This window comes from Phascolarctos cinereus, unplaced genomic scaffold (assembly GCF_003287225.1).
Source record: "Phascolarctos cinereus isolate Bilbo 61053 unplaced genomic scaffold, phaCin_HiC Scaffold_5;HRSCAF=322, whole genome shotgun sequence".
NCBI lineage: Eukaryota > Metazoa > Chordata > Mammalia > Diprotodontia > Phascolarctidae > Phascolarctos > Phascolarctos cinereus.
In genome coordinates, this window is record NW_027555958.1 from 196,919,995 (window position 1) to 196,943,342 (window position 23,348).

At 39.3% G+C, this 23,348-nt stretch overlaps 1 protein-coding gene across 23 annotated transcripts in view; it reads right to left on the bottom strand.

The window, feature by feature from the left end:
* RIMS1 (regulating synaptic membrane exocytosis 1) overlaps window positions 1-23,053 on the bottom strand; it is a 699,885-nt gene extending 676,832 nt beyond the window's left edge. For 4 of the 23 annotated variants that reach the window (XM_078155293.1, XM_021000166.2, XM_021000181.2 and 1 more), the window contains exon 1: window positions 22,209-23,021. In XM_078155293.1, coding sequence (XP_078011419.1) covers window positions 22,209-22,375 — 167 coding nt within the window. In that variant the 5' untranslated portion in view covers window positions 22,376-23,021. Of the gene's footprint in view, window positions 1-22,208 lie in introns of all 23 variants that reach the window. The other 19 variants (XM_078155287.1, XM_078155285.1, XM_078155290.1 and 16 more) reach the window with 12 other exon arrangements.
* Between the last annotated feature and the right edge of the window lie 295 nt (window positions 23,054-23,348).

Genomic DNA, 23,348 nt, shown 5'->3' on the forward strand with positions numbered 1-23,348 from the left:
AACAAAATATTTTTTCTTCCTTGGATATTCCTTGGTGGTATAGTGGATAAAAATGACCAGCCTTTGGATCTTTTTTTAAAAATGTTATTTATTTTATTCTGAATTTAAGAAATAAAGCATTTCCATAACAGTAGAATAGAAAAAAGATGGTTGTACATGAAACTGCAAATCTGTTATACATAACTTGCTATTCCTTTTAAATATATAATAAAGTTATCATGTAACTAATTTTTTTTTCTTCTTCCCTCTCCCCACCCCTAACCCTAGAGATGGCTGCTATTAGAATCTTTGCCTCTGGAAATTATTATCTGTGTATTTATGGCCAAGTGACACCCTTGCAGACTCCACAGGCAATTCTCTAACACTATAAGTTATAGAATAGTTACCAGTAGGCAGTGATAAGAGTTTCCATGTTAGGAATGGAATAAAATCACAGGTATATCCTCCCTCTCTCCAAAAGATAAATAAAATAAAAGCCACTCAGAGGAGAAATAATATTAATATGCAATATTCAAAAGTAGTCATATGTTATAGCAGCAAATTTACCTCTAGTGAATGCAGTTCCTCACCATGAATAACATTATTTTAGTCATTCATGCATTTAATTCACATAATTAGGGTTGGAAGGAATTTAGAGGTAATACAATCCAAACCTCTCATTTTATAGATTAGAAGACTGAAGTCCAGAGAGGCAGTAACTTTCCCAAAATTACACAGGCAAAAACTAGGAGAGTCAACATTCAAACCCATATACTCTAACTTCAAATTTTCTTCTTTCCACTAACCCTAGTTGTAATTGCCATCTTGAGTTTTTCAAGACTTGTTCTTAACCACTTTTCTCTAAAAACTGTAGACAATCCACATACAGCAATTTCCATCCTAGAACTTCAATTACATTTCCTGTATTATTCATCAATACTTCCAGAAGGCAGGTAAGTTCTTTCTTTATAGCTGGGGTAATCAAGGGAATCTTTTCTTTAAAATCATCTTTTAAGCATTTTTGAGATTTGGAAAACAAGTCAATGTTGTACTTTGTATTTAAAGAGCATGTTTGTAAAGTTAGAGGCTTATAAATTGTTTTACAACTGTATTCTACGTATTGATGATTTATATACCAATCTACTGTTATTTTTTTTAAAAAGTTTATGACAAGTCCCTTGTCCCTTTATTTAATTTCCAAAGTACAATTATTATGATAATCTGGGGGCGGGGCAATCAGAATGGTGAAACACTTGAAACTCGTGACTTATGAGGGTTAGTTGATGGAACTGGGAATCCTATTTAGTCTGGAGAAGACCTAATGAAGGATAGAATGGCTGTCTCCAAGTATTGGAAGAGCTGTTATGTGGAAACAGGAATGGACTTCTTCTTAGCCCCAAAGGACAGAATTATTTAAGGATCAACAGGCAGAATTTAGGAAAAGGACAGTTAGGGCTCGATATAAGTAAAAAATATACTAAGAATTGGATCCATATAAAAGTTCAGTGGCCTGTCTCAGACGGTCGTGGGATCTCCTTAACTAGAGAGATTCAAGTGCAGACTATATCATCACTTGCTGGGTATGTCATAGAGTTGATTCTTGGTCATTTAAAGGTTGGATAAAATGGGCTCTGAGGTCCCTTTAAAGACAGAACTGTGATTTTATGATATTCAAGTAACCCTTTTAGGTGTTTCGGGGTTTACCGAATAAGACAGTAAGACCCCAATGCACATGCTGAAAATATTTTTTGAGTACAATGGCCTATTGGAAGAAAAAGCTTCATTAATTCATTTAATTCTATTAATTAACTCACTCCAAATATTAACCAATGAAGCCACATCTTTTCCTATATTTTCCTTAATATTGTTGCTTCTTGTATGATGCCTTTCTTGATCCCATCAGGGATTATAATGTTCTCCCTTTGTAAATCATTTTGTATCACTTTGAATTTGTTGATTTCTGTGCATATTTTTCAATAGAATTTAAGCTCATTAAGGGCAGGTTCTTTAATTTGGCTCTCCCAGAGCCCAATACAATGCTTGACACTTCATATGCACTTAAATGTTAGGTGAAGTGAATTCAGTTCTTTAAATTCTGTCCTCATGTAGTTTTTGTTTGTCTAGTAGGAATTCAATAAGGTGCTTGAAAAATAAGTTAGTTATGACTTGTACACTTTTGTCTGTAAATCTTATCTCAGCAAAAATCAATCAGTTTTTTAACCAATAAGGAAAAGCATAGGGCCAGTTTCCAAGCAAAATAACTGCTTTTCACATAATATACGTATTTATTTCCTGTTAAAATATTTGTTTGCTAACCTATAGCTAAAATTATGTTATTTTTTAACCCAGCAAGAACTGGTATTGAGGTATTGTTTCCTCTCATGGATAAGGTTTTATTTCTAAGTATTTCATGATGAATTGTAATGACATTTTTAACAGGTACTTTGGTAACCTACCTCTTACTTCCAACAGGGCACAGGAATGGTCATACTTATATCTCACAAGCATCTATAATCATGCCACCTTCAATATTTTGAACTGCAAAATTCCTCTGTAGTTATAATCTTCTGTCCTTCCATTCCTCTCTTCTTTATTTCTCCTAAACCTATTTTTTTTACCTTAACTATAACCTTCAATATCCATACTCTTCCTGTTTTCCCAATCTGTCACCTTTGCTCGGCCCTTACTTTTCCCTTTTCTCTCTTGATCCAACCATCAAGCAACTCAACTATGTATTGTCATTCATCTTACACTCCCTACCCTCTTTTCCTTTTTATTGTTTATACTCTGCTAATCCTCAATCCTGAATCATCCCCACCATTCATTTTTTCTACTCTTCTCTCCCCTAATTAAACACATGGAATAAATCACATAACTGTGCCAACAGAAGACACTGTAAATTCATGTTACCTAATGTCACTGCTCTGTGATAATCCTTTTATTCTTCCTTGACTCTCTATTCCACCCCAATCTTCTCAGTGGCTATTACAAATGGTCTCTTTTCTTTTGAAGCTCACAAACCAAAGCCACTCACCTCTCTCTCAACATATTTTCTAGACTCTCATTTGACTGAAAGAAAAAGCTAGTCATCACAATATATTTCATCTCCCTTCAACTATGCCTCAGAAATTCTTTGTGTATATACACTCCTGTCCTCCTTTGCAGCAGGCTCTGAGAAATAGGTGACTCATTTTCTTGCCAAGGCTAACCTCTCTACCTATGCTTCAGGATCTAGTACCTTCCCCTATCCTTAGAAGCTTGCCTCATTGATCTGCTGCATCCCCGTTCCCAATCATCATTCTCTTTGACCGCTGGAAAACTACCTCCCACCTGTACATATGCACAGGTCTAATGCATCCTTGGAAAAACTTTCACTTTACCATGACATCTTCTTAAATAACTTGCAATTTTAGTAGGAGGAACTCAGTTCAAAATTTTTCTCTGCTATATACTGCCTGTGTGACCTTGAGTAAGTCACTCATCTCTTTTGGACTCACTTTCTTCACTTGTAAAATGAGGGAATTGGACTAAATAACCTATAAGATCACTTCCAATTCTAAATCTATTTACCTGTGCACCTATGCCTTAGACACAATTTTAATGAGGAAGAAAACGGGAAATATCCGAAGAAGCATTCCCTGTACAGACAGGGAATTTATTGACCAACTTTGATTGTTAAAAGACATGCACAGAAGATGGAGGCAAGACAAGGAAATGGAGGATCAGTGCATGAACTCATTAGCATAGCAATGACACTTGAACCCAGGGCAGTAGTTGTGATTATGAAAAGACAGAGTGTAAGAGTAGGTACAGAAACACTAAATCTCAGAATGAGTTAAGGTAGGCTGGCAAGGAAGGAAGTGATGAACAATAATAACAACAAGGAGGTTGATTTAGCCCTCTTGTAGAAATAAAGAAGGGATTTTAAAAGGGATTGGATCACTGCTTAGGCTAGATAGGCCAATAATAATTGAAAAAAAATTTCCTAATAATTAGAGGTATCCAAGAGTGGATCAAACTGCCTCAGTAGCTACTGTATTCACCTTCACTAAATGTCTTCAAACAGAGGCTGGATTATTACTAGTCCAGTATATTTTAAAATGGATTTTTGTGTATGTGTGGATTAGACTATAAGACATTAAATGCTGACATTCTCTTATTCTTACACTCCTCTCTTTTAACATCAACCTACCAGAAACAAGTGTCCATACTCATCCCCTCAAGTTCCTCATTACACTGCTGCTTTTCAGCCTCTTTCAATCTGGCTTCCAAACCACCACTGGAAAGAAACTGAGCTTGTTAAGATTATTGGTGATATTCTAACTCTGAAATCCAATGACCCATTCTCAGTCATCTTCCTCTTGTGTATAGCTTCTGACATGGTTTACCAGCCCTTCCTCCTGGATAGTCTCAACTCCCTTGGCTTCCATAGCATAATTCTCTCTTGGCTCTCCTCTTCTCCGTCTGACCACTCCTCAGTTTCACCAGCCAAATCATAATCCATCTTCTACTTTCTTAACATGAGCATCAGTCAGTCAAACAAGCATTTTTAAGTGCTTACTATGTGCCAGGAGCTGTGCTTGTCCACAATGCTTCTGTACTGAATCCCCATCTTGTCTTTCTCTGAACTCTTTTTTTCTGTATTCCATTTGGGAATGCAACTGTTTCAATGGGCTCACATTTCATCTCTATGTCAATGAGCCATGATCTATATAAATATAAATATATACATATTTACACACGTATATAAAATACATAGATATTGATTTATAGCCATATCTATCTCTCATTCCATTCATCCATCCATCCATTTCTCTCATTTCTTTTTTTAACTTCAGTACTGCACTATCAATTGCCTAATGGACATCTTTTCTTGGCTATACCACTGACACTTCAAACTTAACATATCCCTCTCCCCCTACAAAAAAAAAAATACAGTTTCCTTATCCCTCCCCCAAACATCACTTTCCTAATGAGGACATAACCCTACTCTCAATCACCCAGGCTCACAATTGCTGGATTATATTATCCTGCCCTTAACCAATCATTGCCAAGTCTTGTTAATTCTACCCCCCAATAATTCTCTCTCCACTCACACGTTCACCATGTGAGTTCAGGTCCTGATCTCCCTCTTCCATCCTCTCCTCTCCAAATTATCAATCAAGTAGACGTCAGACTCATTTTCCTAAAACGCAGGTATGATCATGTCACTCCTCAAAAACTTTTAGTGCTGCCCCATTGCTAAGAGGATCAAATGTAAATGCTTCAGGCTGCTATTTAAAGCCTTCAATAGTCTGAGTGCAGCTTAATTTCACACTATTTCCCTTTAAGTCCATATCTAGTAAAATAAGACAAGTTACTTCTTGATTGAGAGTCCATCTCCTTCCCTCACACATTATCACAGGCTGGCCTCCACGATTAGATCGCACTCCTTTCTTATCTCGGCCTCTCAGAATTGTGATATTCATTCAAGATTTAGTTCAGTTTCAACCTCATCCATGAAGTCTTCCCTTGTGCTACTTCCTTTAATTACTTTTTATTATATTTATTTATATTTATTTACATATATGTTGTATCCATCCGAGCATAATTGTAAGCCTTCTGCAAATGGGGGCTTTTTTGTTAATGTCTTTGTATCTCCAATACCAAGCACAGTATCTTTTACATAAAGCAGGTGCTTAATAAATGTTAAATTGAATTTCTGGCAAACCACTCAAAAAATAAAATAATAAAAATTGAAATTTGGTCAGAGTTAGTGGTCCATGTAGAATAACATGCAAGTTGTGTAAGGTAATAAATGAGCTAGTACATACATTACATTCCACTGAATAAGTGCCTGTGGTGTAGTTACATAGCATCTCTGAATAATCAGTTCTAGAATTTTTCCAGTTATCAACAGCAAGCTCACTGTTCTATAAGATGAAGGATTCACTGTACCTTCTAATTTTGGAAAGCTCAGATGATATTTGTCCAACCCCATACTCAAGACACTTTCCTATTCTCCATGACTTCTCAGAGATGATCACCAGTGATTCAGCAACGACATCAGCAAGTTCTCCAAATGCTCTGGGATGCAATTCATCTGGGTCAGAGACTTGAACTCAGAGTACACCTAAGAATGTTGTTAACCTTTCATCACCTATCTTGGAGTTTCGTTATTAACTATTAACATTCTTATTAACTATTTTCTTTCTATATTTTAGAGCCCTAAACCTACCTCTTTTTAAAATTTATTTTAAAATGCTTCTGTAAAGTCAATGGTACATGTAAGAATAATACCATTCACCTTTCACTTCTTATCTAAGATAGTATAGTAACTTATTTTCGAGGTCCATAATAGCAGTTCCACTCATGGCTTCCTTCTACCTTTTCAAGGATTAAATTATCAGCAATGTAAGTGAATAATTTATCAGTTGCTCTGCTTTTAGCAGAAACAGCCATCCAGCAGAAGATAGAATAGTTAAAGTATCCCTTCCCAACTACATCTTGTTCCTATGCCAGCTTTGAGTTCTGCATCAGGAACTCATAATCCATTTCTTCCTTCTGGCCAGGCTGTCTATAGAATACTCCCACCATGTAATGACTTCTGTCTTTCCTTGCTTTTAACTTCACCCATATATTTTCTCCAGTATCCTTCTTCAGATTCCTGTATCTCCAAAATATACAGTATTACTCTACCACTTTTTTTCTTTTAAAAAGTTAATGTTTCATTGCAGTATTTTCGTGATAAGCTGCAGTCTCAATAATACTCATTAGGTTATATTTTTTCTTAATTTTATTCTCCTTTATTTCCCTTATTATTAATACTCTTTATTGATGAATTGATATATGAGGATATGGAGACAATTTCAAACTCTCTTCCCAGTTATTAATTCCCTCAAATTGCAAGCCATTTTCATGTTATTATTTTCCTTTAATTACCCTTTTCTGTCTTCAGTATGTGGTTTAACAATAATTATTTTGGCAGTTTTTCTCCTCCATTTTCAATGTAAAGCAGAGATGAATCCAATGAGAAGGAAAAAGGAGAACTGCTCAGAAACAGCACTGTGGATACAAAGGAAACTCATCAACACATCCAGAGTTTAAAGAGTGTGTTTGGAAAGCAGAATCAAGAACAAGTGACTAAAGTAGTAAAATGCCTTTATGCCACTGTCAGGACACAGCTAGAATATTCTATTTAATTCTGTGGGGACAGGAGAAAGGAACAAGCATTTATCAAGTGCCTACTATGTGCCAGGCACTGTGTTAAGTTTCACAAATGCCTCATTTGCCCCTCATAACCACTTGGTGAAGTTGGTATTGTTATTGTTCCTATCTTATAACTGAGGAAACTGAAAGAGAGGTTAAGTGATACCTACAATCACACAGCTAGTAAGCATCTAGGTCACATTTGAACTTGGGTCTTACTGAATCCAGGTCTAGTGCTCTGTCCACTGTACCACCTAGATGCACATTTGTACCGGTCTTCAGGAAATGGATGGAAAAGATGGCAGGTGTCCAGAAGAGGGCAAACTGGAAGGTGAGAAGGGGGGGAGAACATGAGGATCAGATTAAGGCAATAGGTATGTTAGCCTGAGACTAGGGAAGATTGATAAAGATCTTCATTATTTAAGTAGTAGTAGTATGATTAAACTTGCCCTATGGGAAAAAACTAGGAGCAATAAGTAAAGTTGCCAAGAGATAGATTTAGGCTAGAAGTAAGGGAAAGTATGCAAACTTCTTAATAATTGAGCTATCCACAAGCTAAATGACTTGCCAAAGGAGGTAAGACTTTTAATCCTCATTAGAAGTCTTCAAGCAAAGGTTAGATGACCATTTTAGGCATGAGTGTGCTGGACCCAGCTTATACCTGCCAAGAGCCAATTCTTAAAGTTTCAGTGTGAGCATTTACACCTAAGAGTCAGCAAATGCAACATTTCAAGGCTCAATTTATTGTTTTGTTGATTATTTGGACTTAAGAAAGTGATGGAGAAAATGTTAATATTGCAGAATAAGCTTAAAAGTGTGTTGTGTATGCACTTCCCTCTTATCCAAGTGGTTATTCAAGGTTTACCAGCACATCATTGCTAAGAGATGATCAGGAATAGTTTATTGCTCTCATATGGGTTGGAGTAGATGATCTGGAAGGTCTTTTCTAGCATTTAGATTCTGTGATACTATTCTTTCCCGTATATGACTGTGTGTACAAATGCATTCTTCCCAAACCTTATGAGATGCACTCCCTCCATGGCCCAAAATTCACCACTCCTAGGCAGAAATTTAACTGAAATCCTCTGACATCTTCTCCTTAACCAGCCATTCACCTCCTATAGCCTTATAACTCTTCTAAATAAAGTTCCTACCTTCAATCAGCAGTTGATTCCCAACGTCACCCCTAAAAATATACTGGAGAGATGAGTTGTCTGAATGTTAAATGGCACTTGAAGACATATGACATATAAGCTTACATTTTTATTTTTTAAGAGTTTAACTAAAAAGGAAATAGAGATCTTCTAACTTCCTTTCACCTTTCTGGGAATTTACTTTATGTAACATGCACAGCTATTTTAATGAAGGAATTAGAAAATTTGAAAGAAATTTGAAGAGCAAGGATACATCTTAAATGCACTGTTTCGGTCTAATGAGTAAATTAAAGACAACTGACCTCTCTAAAGAAATTGACATTTTATGGGAGGAAAAGTTGTCACATCTACAAGTTCATTGTACCCTGGGGGAAAGGCATACGTACAACAGATGTGTATGGGTAACAGCTGAATTTATTATGAGTCAGAAGACTTCCAGCTCAAGAAATATAGCCAGGATACTAAATCTGTTTTGAATAGTATTCTGTTCTATATTTTTCCTTAATAAAAAAAGCTTTTAGGTAGGTAATAAATAACTATATTTGTTATTGTTCAGTTATGTCCAACTTTTTGTGACCCCATTTGTTTTTGGGGTTTTTGGGGGTTTTTTTTGGTTTTTTTGGCAGAGACACTAGAAAGGTTTGCCATTTCCTTCTCTAGTTCATTTTACAGATGAGACAGCAGCTAGTGCTGGGCCTGGAGTCAGGAAGACTCATTCTCCTGAGTTTAAATCTGGCCTCAGACACTAGATGTGTGACCCTGGGCAAGTTGTTTAATCCTGTTTGCCTCAGTTTCTTCATCTGTAAAATGAACTGGAGAAAGAAATGGCAAACTCTAGTATCATTGCCAAGAAAACTCCAAATGGGGTCATGTAGAGTTGAACATGGCTAAAAACATGACTTAATAATAAACAACAAAAAGACATACCTAGATTCAATATTTTTTTGGACAAGAACTGTGATTTCTGGGTTTTAAGGAATGCGAGATGAGAAAACATCCTTTACCTATATAGATCAACATCTTCACTGCAATTTATAGTCCTAGAGAGTCGCCTGGGGTTAGGAGGTTGAAGGACAAGCCCAGGATCACAGGAGCAGAAATAGAATCTGAACGCCAGCAATCTTGATTCTGAGGCTAGCTGGGCATCTGTTGAGCCATATTGCCTTTTATTATAATTATAAACAACATAATAACTAGATGGTTCCCTGGTGCTCATAAAACCATAGATTTAGAATGTGAAGGAACCTTAGTGGCCATTGAGTTTAAAACCTTAGAAGCTGTGTGGATTTTAAACCTCTCATTATAGAAAAGGAACTGGGACATAGTTAAGTGACTTGCCCAGGGTCACACAGTTAGGAAACGTCCAAGATAGCATCCAAACTCTGGTCTTCCTGTGCTCATCAGCTAAGCCACCTCATTGCCTAAATCAACCACAGCTGTGAACATAAGCAAATAGGAAAGAAAATGACACAACAGAAAAAAATCAGTTCTACATTGCTGGGATTCCTCATGATCATAATGAAAAGTAAAATCAATGTGTGTGGCCTGAGGCTACAGGGACTGTCATGGAGATAAGATATAGATAATGGAGACAACCAGATGTTTTGGTCCAGTGAATTGTGATTCTCCTATGAAAATCTGAAATGCCTGCAATTTTATTGAACGTTGCTCTATCAGGCTATTATTTTAATCCAAAGGAAATATCCACATGATGGGATATGTTTCTTGCTGCCAAAGACATAGCCTTTTCAGTTGCATAAATTATGGGACTCCAACCCTCAAACACCAAGAGCTTTAGAGTAAAATTTTGCACCACTTATTAGACCCCAGAGACCCTGCAAGGTTCAATCAATAACAAGACACTCAAAAAATAAATTAAAAGTTTGAGTCTATACCTCTCATTTACATTTTACCTGGTAATCAAATCCTTCCTGAGACTCCTATGACCAGGTAAGTCATCTCTTTCAGCCTCAGTTTCCTCATCTATAAAATGAGGATGATAATGGCATCTGTTTCATGGGCTTGGTGTCAGGATCACATGGGATAACATACAAAGTACCTTGGAAAACCTAAAATGCCACATAAATATTACTTACTACATTGTTGTTATAAGTCCTATAATTCTTACTCATTTTCAAGGACTTTAATAACCTGGCTTGGCCCAGGACTTCCTATTTAATTTTTTTCAAAGCTCCAACCCAACCTGGATTCTTCAGCAAATGCATGAATCATTTCAATTTTTTTTTCATTGTCCCCATTTGTAATAGTTATCTTTGCTGTTGTTCAGTCATTTTTCAGTTGTGTCCAACTCTCCGTGACCCCACTTGGTGTTTTCTCGGCAAAGTTACTAGAACAGTTTGCCATTTCCTTATTCAGCTCATTTTACAGAGGAGGAAACTGAGGTAAACAGAGTTAAGTAAGTTGCCCAGGGTCACACAGCTAATAAGTATCCGAGTCTGTATTTGAATTCAGGTCTCCAGGACTGCAGGCCTGGTGTTCTATCCGTTGCACCATCTAGCTGCCTTACCTGGCACATAGCAGGCACTTAATAAATGTTTATTGAGTGACTGACAATTTAAAAAAAGGACAAAGCTGCTTCAATTGATGTAGTGCATTTGAACATGCTAGCGATAGTATACTCATGTCTGAGTGCAGAGGCAGCTAGGGGTTCAGGGGATAGAGTGCTGGGCCTGGAGGCAGGAAGATGTGAACTGAAATCTGGTCTCGGATATTTAACAGTTTGATCCTGGACAAGTCATTTAACCTGTATTTGCCCCAGCGCCTGGCACAAAGAAGGCGCTATGTAAAAGCTTATTTCCTTTCCTTTCCCCCCCATGCATCCCAGAGAGATTCAATAAATACTGCGGACAGATTGGGCAAAACGTTTGAAATGAGTTATGATTCCTCAGAGAGTAAACATATTTTTGTAGTATTGACCTCCAAACTTTTGAGTACAGGAGAATAAATTAAGAACTAATAATATAGAACTTATACATAGGCTAGCAAATACAGCAAACTTTCTTACCATAGTACAACACCAACCTCATAAGGTTGTTGTGAGGAAACCACTTTGTAACCCCTTAAAGCATTATCGAATTGGAGCTTTCATGAACGTCAGTTACTACTTCTGACTGTGTGCACTATGCATGGATGGGTAATTTAAGGAGAGCAGGAAGCTCCTGTTTGGAAGATCAAAAGAAAGCATAAGTATCTGAATTGGTTTACATAGTACACATCTTTTCAAAGATTTATAGCTTCATCTATTGAAAACATACTCAACGATTCAAAAGACCAATCTTGTCACCGGAAAAGAGATGAGGAAGCACCTCTCTCCTTTTGGTACAGTAGTGGTAAGGTAATGTGGAATATTGCTTAAGTCATCAGATATGGTCATGGATTTAGTTGTTTTTGTTTAACTCTTTCTTCCTCAGAAGGGCAGGCTCATTTTGTGGCAGTGGATTATCTGGAAATGGCTCTGATGTAAAAACAAAAGGCAGAAATAAAACTTACTAAAAAAAAAAGAGAGAAAAAAAATATACTGTCTACCAACACATTTTCTGATTTGTACCAAGGAGAAAAAATGCAAAATGCATTGCATAGTACTCCAGCAAATTGTCTAAGATATGAAAATATGTCACTGGGGCTCCCTATGCCTCCTAAAATCATCTACAATTCCAAGTAAGTCAGTTTATTAACTATCTCTTTAGAAAGAATCGGTGTTGGGAAATGGATAAACAACCAGCTTTGGAGCCAGGAAGACAAGGTTCAAGGCTTGCCTATGATACATTCCAGCTGTGTTACCCTAGGCAAGCCGTGCTCAAGATCTTAAGTTGCAGAGAAGTTGCTGATGTGCATTGTTGGAGGGATTTTCCTCATCTGGGAGTTCCCTTACACCAGTGAAATCATAGATCCTGTCCTAGGAATTAAAATAAATGAATTCCTATAGAAATCTTTTCTCATAATGCCCAAACCTCAGAGAAATTCTTAAAGTATTAAATTTCCCCAAAAAAGCCATTTAAATGAATCCCCACACATTATGGAGCCAGGATGCTCTTTTGTAGTACCTGAAAGATAGTTTTAGAAAGTGAGACCTTTGATGAATGAGGTCTCAATTGGTAGCTGCTGGTTTCTGGAAAATGTTTTGCACATTTAAATTGAAACTTGCCAAAAAGAGAAAGCCACCCACTGGGACCTTTAAAGGAGAAATTCTAGGTCTTGATATAGATGCTTCCTTTGACCAGGTAACTTTTCCTAAGCTTTTGGAACTGGGCACTTTTAGCTCACAAAGCAGCATTTAAACAAGCTTCCATTTCTGAAGTCCTGGCCATTTATATTTATCCCTGTGAAGTTATGAAATTCGAAGTAAAGATTCCCCATGTCATGGGGTGGGAGCAGGAGAGGATGGGATTTTGAAACAGCCCCCAAATGGCCTCCAAATAGCCATTTGTGCTGCTAAAGAAATTCTAGGATGATATTATTAGAAGTTAAGAAGAGCTGAATTACAAATATGTATTCCTCTTGATACTTGTGAGAAAAGAATACATTCAAGGTAACAGATTTCAGCAAACCTGAAGTATCTGGTGTCTGATCTAAGACAAAATGTTAGGCTCATAAATCCTCATTGAGATAACCAATAGCAAGCTTCCAGGAAGAGGAAACCACTACTTAGATAGACTCTGACCCTTCATTCCCTCATCTAAGTAGGAAAATGAATTTCTTTTTTTTTCTTTTCTTTCAATACAGCTAGCTACCTGCCTTTCCCACTACCTCACAAGAAAATTAAACTGAGGTTAGTTTACATATTAATCCTGCATGGATTTCTCCTTTTCCATCTATTTCCCACGATATATTTTGTGAATATTACTTTACATGCAGTATAAAAAAATATTTAAGGACATTTAATATGGTGGATGAGAGGGAGAGGAAGAGTGGAGGATGAGAGTAGGAAGCAATGAGTAATACAGTTAGAGGGAGAAAGAGGGGAAATGGAGGAAAAGGAGGTTATGGAGAGGGAGAAAGAAAGGGAAGAGGAGAAGGAGAGGGAGAAGAAGATGAAGAGAGATGAAAAGAAACTCTCAAAGCCGCCAACCTCTACATTCCCTACTGACACGATGGCTGAAGGTAAATCCATAGAGCAGCAGTTAGCATCAGTGGTGATAGGACAGCACTAGTCAGACATCAAAAGGCCAATTTTATCATCTCTTCAGAGATAAATTAAATGAATATCAAAATGTAAAAGTGCACTTTGGGTGGGGGGTGGCATGGGGTCTGAATTTTTTATCAGTGCGGAAACTCATTACAACCAAAGCAATTTAGAAAGTAACCTAAAATTTATAGTTTTAGAGTTGGGGGGGGGGAGTATTCTGAGATGTTCAGAGCATCATGTATCTCCAGTGAGAAGAAACCTCTAGTTCATTTTACATTGAAGGAATCTGAGGCCAGCAATGTTGAGTTACTTACCAGAGATCACACAGGCAGTATGCATCAGAGGTGAGATTTGAACTCCAGTGCTCCCTCTCACTCCAGACACAGGGCTGACTCCATGTATCTATGACTTGCCCACAGCCACCAAGTTGTGTCAGAGACTGGAAGGACTTGAATACAGGACCTCCTGACTGCAAGGCTGACCCTCTCTCCTGTAAGTCACACTACCTCTCAAATATGCCTTCAGAATTGCTTAAAGGAAAATATTTCATAGAGTTGAATCAATTATCTCCCTCTTCTAACAACTGGGGGCAAAAATACAAATGCTATGAAGACACTATAAAGCTGCTAATGGGTACCTCTGGAAAAAGGACTAGGAATCGGGTGTCTTGGGTACAGATTCCATCTCTGATAGTTATTTTTTTAGGTAATTGGGGTTAAGTGACTTGCCTAGGGTCACACAGCTAGTAAGTGTCAGGTATCTAGTCTGAGACCAGATTTGAACTCAGGTCCTCCTGACTTTCTGATAGTTATTTTCAAAGAGCTAACCCTATAATTCATGAAAGCTATAAAAAATTAAAAGACCTATTCAACATGACATATTTCAACAAACCTGGCATATGACTTAAGACAAAAACTGATGCACACAAACCCTCACTGAGACAGTGTGGGGAACTCCCTCTTCCAATGAAGGTCAGCCCCTTCTCTGAAATATATATTCTGAAAAAGTTACTTAGAGCACTAAGAGATTAAGTAACATGCCCAGAGTCTCACAGGCAGCATGTATCAAGTCTTCCTGACTCTAAAGTCAAATCTCTATCTATACTGTCTGGAGCTACAGGCAGGTTGTGAGCAGATCACTTTTTTTTTCTTTGCCTCAGTTTCCTCATCTGTATAACGAGAATGAAAACACTTGCAGTTGTATAAGCTATGTCACAGGACCAATATGAAAAAAATTGCTTTGTAAACCTTAATAGGTGATATAATTAGGAACTGTGTAGCATTCTTTCAATTTAACTGATTGAGCCAGTAACCAGGTATGAGTAGCAGTTTCTCTCTTTGATCTCCATAAAAGACAGACAGAGACAGAGAGAGAGAGAGAGAGAGAGAGAGAGAGAGAGAGAGAGAGAGAGAGAATGCAAAACAGTAGCTAGAGCCAGTGAGAGATAGACCGATGATAGAGACAGAAGACAGAGAAAAAAAAAGACAGGATAAATAGGCAGAGACAGAGAACAGGTACAAAAAGAGAGATCTGTGCCATGCCTTGATCCAACTGTTGATATATTGCTTCTAACTTTATGTTCCTAGTGACTCAATAATACACATTTTAATTGTGTAGCACATGATGTGCTTTGTACACTGTATAGAAGGAGTTACTATACATCAAGGATATAAGTTGTTCCCCAAAATAAATTTCAGTATAAAGTAAATAGGAAAAAAATCTGATTTCATGAATTTGTATTTGTATTTTCAGGGAGATCAGGGAAATTTGGGCATCTCATCAATTAAAATGAATCTCCTTATAAGATGATATATGCATGAAAAACTGCTTGGAATGAGATAGAAAGCTAGTCTTTGAGTCAGGAAAACACATACAGGTTCAAGTTCCCTCTCTGACTGTGTGACCCTGGGCAAGTCATTTAACTTCTCAACTCCTCAGGTAATTCACTAAAATTATAAATTGGGCACAAGTGGTTGATTTGAATAAGTGGAGGCAATTCACACTCCAGGATTTTTCTGTGACAATAAAATCATAACTCTAGACAATGAATAACTCCCCTCCCCCACCCAAAAAGATCTTATAATTAAACACATATCCTTTTTTCTATTTAAGAATGCTCCACCCTCAGCTATTTTTATTTGTTCATCATTACAAAAGTCAATAGTAAAGCCAGAGATATCCCTGAATTTCATTACTAGCCATGCTCTATTTACTGCCTCTCTGACTTTGGGTTGAAAAAGAATTTATACAAGCAAATATGAAACCAATGGTAGGTCAATGAAATTGTGTGTGTGTGTGTGTGTGTGTGTGTGTGTGTGTGTGTGTGTGTGTGTAATAACTATCTTAACCAACTTTCTCTTAGTTGACTCATCGCACATGTCTTTCTGCTCCCTCCTTTCTGCTTTATTGCAGGTGCAATCTCCTAACCTCTCAGTACCCCCAGACAACTCTCTAAGATTATAAATTACAGAGAAAGTGCTGACTTGCATTGGGAGAATGTATTTCCTCAGCTGAGAATTCTCTATGCCTATGAAATCTCAGGGCCTATCCTTATTCCTAATAATCATAATATCTTACATGATTAAATTGTGCAAAATTGTATTTTCTTTGAGTCTGAGCCAGCTAACTAGCAGTTATGTGGAAGTCTATAGTTCATGAAGAACTTTACAAATATTTCCTCCTTTTATCCTCACAACAACTGTGGGAGGTAAGTGCTAGTATTATCCCCATTTCACAGATGAGAAAACTAAGGCAGACAGAAGTTAAGTGACTTGTCCAGGGTCACATAGCTAGTAAGAGTTTGAGACTGTATTTGAACACTTGTTTTCCTGACTCCGGGCCCAGAACTCTCCCACTATGCCACCTACTGTACTGAGAACAATCTTGTTCAGAGATATTAAATGACCTGCCATGACATTAAACTAACACTCTACTACAAGGTCATATACACATAGACCCAAACTCCAAGTCAGATAATAAGGACAGGGTCTATGCAGTAGCTTGTCCAGAAGACTGTTGGTGAAACACCTTGGTATAGTGGAAAGAGTCCTGTGACTCACAAGCCTTGTGTCTGTGTCTTGGCTCAGACATTTAACTAAACATACAATCTTAATAAGCCCACAACTCAGTTTCCTCATCTGTAAACTGGGCATAATAATAGCACCAACCTCACAGCAATGTTGTGAGGATTAAATGAGATAATGTTAGCAAAGCACTCTGCCAGCCTTAAAGTGCTGTAGAAATGTCAGTTATTATGATTAGACTCTCCCTATCGCTGGTGTCCCTTGTCTTCTAATCCATCCTTACACGGTTATATATGATCAGTATCTAGGGAAAATACCAGTGTAAATTTAACTGTCTGGATTTTGCCATGGTAAGCAGCTGATGGTGTGGGAACTCCATCCACTCAAACCAACTGTACCCAATCTATAACTTAGTAGATAAGTACCAGGAAGGAGCCTGACATCCAGAGAGATTAAATAACTCACATGGGGTCAGGGTCAGAGGGAGGATTTGAATACAGGTTCACTATTGCTAGCCCAACATTCTGTCTACTGTACCACATTACCTCTATAAACAAATTTTGCTGTTGTTAAGTAATTTCAGGCATGCTCAACTCTTCATGACCCCATTTGGCATTTTCTTCGCAAAAATACTGGACTGATTTGCCATTTCCTCCTCCAACTCATTTTATAGACGAGGAACTAAGACAAACAGGGTTAAGTGACTAGCCCAGAGTCACATGGCTGGTAAGTGTCTGAGGCCAGATTTGAATTCAGGAAGATGAGTCTTCCTGCCCAGCACTCTATCCAATGCCCTTATATAAACACAAACACATACATACACACATACATGTATACCTATATGTATGTATGTATGTATGTATGTATGTATGTATGTATGTATGTATGTATAAATTAGGGCTCAGAACATGAAAATGGCATTTCCCATAACACCTAAACACACAAAGACCTCTTTCCCTGATCTTTTCTTTCTCTCAATTACTAATTCGGGTCCCTCACACTTATTGTAATATGGTAACCCATCAACCCTTGTCTTCCTTCAAGACTCCTTTTAAATGTCAGCTCCTCAAAAAGACCTTCCCAGATTCACTTCTGCTGGTAACATCTCCCCCCAAATACTTGGTATTTACTCATCTGTGGGCATTTTACACATCCCCAATTAGAATGTAGAATTTGGGGGCAGGGGGCAGGGGCAGGGGGCAGGGACCATTTTATTCTCTGTCTTTATGTTCCAAGGACCTAGTTCGGTGCTTGGCAGACATTTGTGGAATTGAATTCATTCCATGCTGCTACCCCTGGTGGGAAAGAAATGGAAGAAGTAGGTTGATGAAAATGAAATGCCAGAATTTCTCCCGAGTTTTATGAGGAAACTCCATGCCCTTCCTTATTCTACCAGAAGTTACCTACTAAGGACCATGCTTACTGCTGGGAAGAGAGGGTAGAGGCTAGAAGTTTGGCATTCTTTGCAAATTGGCATCGGGCTGTTAGAGTCAGGAAGTAAGAGAGTAGCATATAAAGCCCCATTCTGATTCCCAGAACCTTCCCTAAAGGATTATTCCCTTAATAACCTTCTACAAAATTGATGGAGTTTTCCTTTAAAAAGCTCACCCTTTAGGAATGAAAGGATTTATACAATAATAACCACATTAATAACATATCACTTATAAAGTATTCATAGTTTACATTTTATAAAGTGCTTCACGATTTACTAAGTAGACTATGTATATTATCTCATTTGTGCAGATATTATTATCCCCACATTCCAGATGAACAGACTGAGTCTCAGTGACCAACCCATTTTCACAGAGCTAAAAGGTGGCCACCCTGGGAGTGACTAAAACTCAGGCTTACTGACTCCAGATCCAGGGTACTCTCCAATATACTACAATAACTCTATTTTACTACTTACAAAACTCCTCATTAGTGAGCTCTCAATACTTTCTACTACTTCCCTTTCATTCACCGCAAGACTTTCTTAAAGGCCTATTCTTGTCTTTCCCCTACTCCATAGAGAGATCTCTGCTTTGTCTCTGATATAGGTGCCTTGTCTCTGAGGATAAGGAAAGACCAAAAACACATCCCAGGGTCCCTGGCTGGGATGGGGCTGGGGGTGGGAGTAAGAGGGACAGGCTTGTGTTGAGGTCCTTAGTAGCTCCAATGTGGTTCTAAACTCTCTCTAATCCTCTTGAGCTATACTTATTCTTCTCCTCCTGCAAGTTACAGAGCCTCTCTCTATTTTTTAAAAGATTCAGATCTTAGAGCTAATGAGATCTGACTTGATTTAAGCACTGGGTAATGCAGTTTCCAACACACGTGCTGTTTTGGCTGAGGCATCCAAAGGATTATTGAAAAGTTTGGTTGGAGAAAAATCCAAGTTATAAAAAGCCCATTTTAAAAGATAACTAACATTATGTTTTATAGTATTTGGCAGGAGCCATATAATTCTATACAATATAGACATAAGTCTTAAAATTAATTCATGTTACTTATGAAATTAATTCGCATGATGATAAAGTATTTTCCTATTGCTCTAGTAAATTTGATCCAGAACCCCAACTAAAGGTTGCCAGATTTTTTGTTGTGGTGGTTGTTTATTTTTTTTAGACAGGGAAAAAAGTATCAGAGCAAAGAATTACGATGAATATGAACTTATAATGTTCATGAACTCCTAAAGTGATTATTCATTAAATACTTTTGAAAATTGCTTTGTATTCTCAGTACTTAGCACAGCTCCTGGCACATAGTAAGTGCTTAACAAATGCTGGTTGATTGATTGATTAATTCTCTTCTATTCAAGTTTTCATTTTCTCTCTAAGTATTATTATTTTCACATAGACTTGAGGCAGAGGTTGCATAATCTATTTAGGTAAGAATTATGGCTATACATAGCTTACAAAACTTTTGCTGAAGGGGTTTGCTGGAAACAGTCTGGCCTCCCACCAGCACTTGAACTATGAAGCCATCTCTTGGGAAAGCAAGTTTTTGCTTACAGGACGGTTGAAGATTGACCAAATCATATTGAAGAAAGGCCCACTAACTTAACCAATAGGGCAAAGCCCCAGAGGAAAAGTACATGTAGCCTACCAATCAACTTTCAACACAAAGTTCCCAGGGGTCATTCAGAGGCCTGAGTAGAGCCCATGTTTCTAAAGTGGAGCTATGAAGACCTTCATTGCTCCCTGAGAAACAGTCAAAATATTGTCCTACTATTAGCCAATAAAAGGAAATACTCGCAAATCAATAATCTGGGCTTTGGAAAAGCTTGCCAATATGTTACTGCAAAATAGTACTGACATCTGATCACAGCCAAGCTGATAGATAAAGTTAATACAGAAGGGTATGCCTTAGAAACTGCTGTCACACAACCATGTCCCATACTCATATCTTTGCAATCTTTTTTCAGATCCTTGCAATACAAATATGACATTCCCAAGCAAGCAGGGAGCAGTCAAAGGAGGAGCAGTAGAAGGGTGATTTAGATGTGACCATCTGGACCATGCTCTAATTCTCCTTTACCCATACAGGCCTCTGTAGATTGCATTATTTCTTTCCTCAGTCAGATACTAGGTCCTGGCTTCTCACTCACAAAAGCCCCTATGTTTAACATCTCTGAATCCTTAAAGCAGCTGGTGAAGTGCCCTGATGGCCATTACTTGCACTGGACCTGTCATTTTTGATATCCATACTCAGACAAAAAAAACCAAAAAAACAAAAAACACAGTCAGTTATTTATTTATTTATTTTGACCACTGGTTGCTGGGGGACTCGATCCAACCTGATGTCTGTAATCAACACCAAAAATAACAGAGCAACAGGCCTGCAGATCCTAAAGGATAGAAAGAGGAAGGATGGCAGGGACTGTAATTGTCGAGGACGGACAGACCCATAGTCAGACAGACAACAAAAATCACCGTCAGACACCATGAACTACTTCGAAGCTCAGAAGGAGGGAAACTGCAGCAAGGGAAGTTATATTCCCATATTTCCACCAGGGATAAGCAGCACCTTCCCAAGTCAGGAGGTTTATAGTGTTTATTTTAGATGAGAAATGTTTATTTGGTTGAGAAATTCAGAAACCCCCATTGCAAGGGGACCAGGCTAGCTCTAGGCTTTCAAGTTAACTGCCCCTTTTTGCTCATTCTTCAGTTCCTACAGTGATGATTCTTAAAGGAATCATTTGATTTCCTCTGTGACCCAGCAAACCTCCCATCACCCTGCCAACTGAGTAGCAGTCACACTGATAAGGCCTCAATCAATCAGCATGTTTTCTGCTCTTCCCTCCACCCCGTATTTTGATAAGGCATTGCTGCACTAAGGGTGAGAGGAAGAGTCCAAGTGTGGCATTATTTCCTTCCAGGAGGCAAGGGGAGGAAATAGGCATCATTGATGCAAAACATGTCTGAGGACACTCAGAGTCCTATCCTTTTTCCCTCCCTTCCCGCTCTACAATCAGTTTGATCCCAAAGAAAAGATGACTCAGTGCAACAAGTCCCTCTTCTCTTTAGCCCAGTGGACTGCCCCTAGACCCTTTTATGACCCCTCTTGTAACAAGAATGAAAGGTTATCGGGGTCTCTAAACTCTCCTTACCCTAGACTTTAAAACTTTCTTAAAATATGAAAATCTGCAAGAGGGAAGGTATGTTTGAATATTCAACCTTCCAGAGTCACTCTCTAGGTAACACTAGTAGGCAATAAAAGCCCGGGGTCAATGCCAGCCCTTTAGAAAAGGTTTTCCTAAAAGCTGAGGAAAGCAATCCTGCCTGACAGTGTCACACACCTTGTGTACCAGCAAAAAGCCCCATCCTCTACACACACCTGTGCAAAGGGGACACTAGACAGAGGTACCTTACAGGGCTGAGTGGAGTATGTTAGAACACGGAAAGATTTTGCAAGTAGTCAATCACCCATTGTACCATTTCCATCAGTAACTGAGCAGGCCCCAAAGGTCTCTAGGAAAACAGTAGACAGGAGCTTCTGTTTTGCATAGGCCAGAGTCCCAATCATTATTGAAAACTTTAAATTATCAATGGCCTGATTTATGAGCAGGAAAATATATGGGAACATAGGTATTGGGTATGAGGGTTGTAAATAAAAGGTTAAATAGATTCTGGGGAGCCAGGTTACCAAAGATGGAACCTATCTCACCCCCCCAAAACAAAACCAGTCATACTCTGTGGGATGAATTGAATAAAAATAAGAATAGCATTAATTTTTTTTTGTTATATAAACACTGACCCTCCTGTATAATCACTCCCAATATATTAAGTAGTTGAAAGGAGAGAGTGTTGGCTGATCTCAGAATCTCTTTACCGCACCCCTATTGCTTCTTTTTCTCACCCTAGGCCCCCCTAAAGAGCCCATTTCAGGATTCAGGATTCTTTCCTCATGGATGGGGTCAGGCTCTCCAACACCCCCCCCCAATACATTCCACCAGACAGGAAATCTTTCCAATCACCAATCTTCTAGAGCACCCTGATCTCAGGATAGCATCCTTTTGCTTTTCCTTCTCCCAGCACTAGTGAACCCTCTTCTTCCTCCCGTTTCACTAGCCCCTCCCCGGCTGGACTCCATCCCCTTTGCCCTCCTGGTGACTGCTCCCTGCACCCTGGCATCACCCCCTCCACATACACACCCCCCCGGGGTGGCACACATTGGCAGTGAGGGGATGAATGAGTGCTGAATGAATGGAGAAATGAATGAGTGACTGGATCTGCTTACTTGAGCATGGCTTCTTCTTTCTCTTCTTCTTCCTTCTGCCGGTCCATCACTGCCATGATAATGTTCCTCTCTTCTTCGGTCAGGTGGCTCAGGTCGGGCAGCTCTTGCATAGGGGGAGGCACTGTGGGTGGGCGAGGGCCTCGGGGACCCAAAGCAGAAGAAGACATCTTTTTTTTTTCCTGCCCTCCCCCTCCTCTTCTTTGCTACCTCTCACCTTTCCAATTCCCAACAAGCTGCTGCTCTCCTGGCTCCCCCTTTCACAGAGTGCTCCTCTCAGCAGCGGCGGCGGCGGCGGCGGCGGCAGCAGCGGCAGCAGCAACAGAGCCCGAGAAAGGGAAGACCCAGTCTTTCATGGTTGTTTGCATCCACCCCGGTCCCGGATGCTCCCTTTGTTTTTGTAGCTTTAGGAGGATTTGGGGCAGCACTGCTGCCTCTCGCAGCCCATCCTCTGATGGTAGGGGAGGGGGAGACTGTGCAGCGGTGACAGTATCAGCGACGATAGCCAGGGAGCCCAGGGCTCACTGGGATGCTTCACCAGAGAGCTAGCTGTGTGCTGAAGGCAGTAGGAAGAGGGCGGGGGCTGGGGCTGGGGCCGGGCAGGGGCCAAGGCTGGAGCGGCGGCTGCTGCTGCTGCTGCTGCTGTTGATGCTGCTGCTGCCGCCGCCGCCGCCGCTGCCACCGCCTCTGCTGCTGCTGCAAGGCTCCGCTCGGCTGCCTCTAGTTTGGGGATGGAGGGAGGCAGAGGGAGAGTTTGGGTGTCAGTTAGGCGGAGTCTTCGATGCTTCTCTCCTAGATGCTGCTGCCGCCGCCGCTGCTCTCACAGACATCACCGCCAGCCACTCAGTCCTGGGGAACCGCACCGCCCACACTCATTCTCCCCTCCCACTGCCCAGGTCCCCGCCACCACGAGTGCTCCAGCCCGCTCTCACCAGCTTCTCTAACACGCATACTACAGCCTTCTGTCCCCGGGTACCCCTTTGTCTATGAGTCATCCTCCCTCTCCAGGTCCCTAGCCAGTGTCATCCTCCCCAGCCTTATTTTTCCATCACTGGCATTAATCATTCCATCATCATCATCATCATCATCATCATCATCATCATCATCATCATCATCATCATCATGAATTCGTATTTCTTGAGT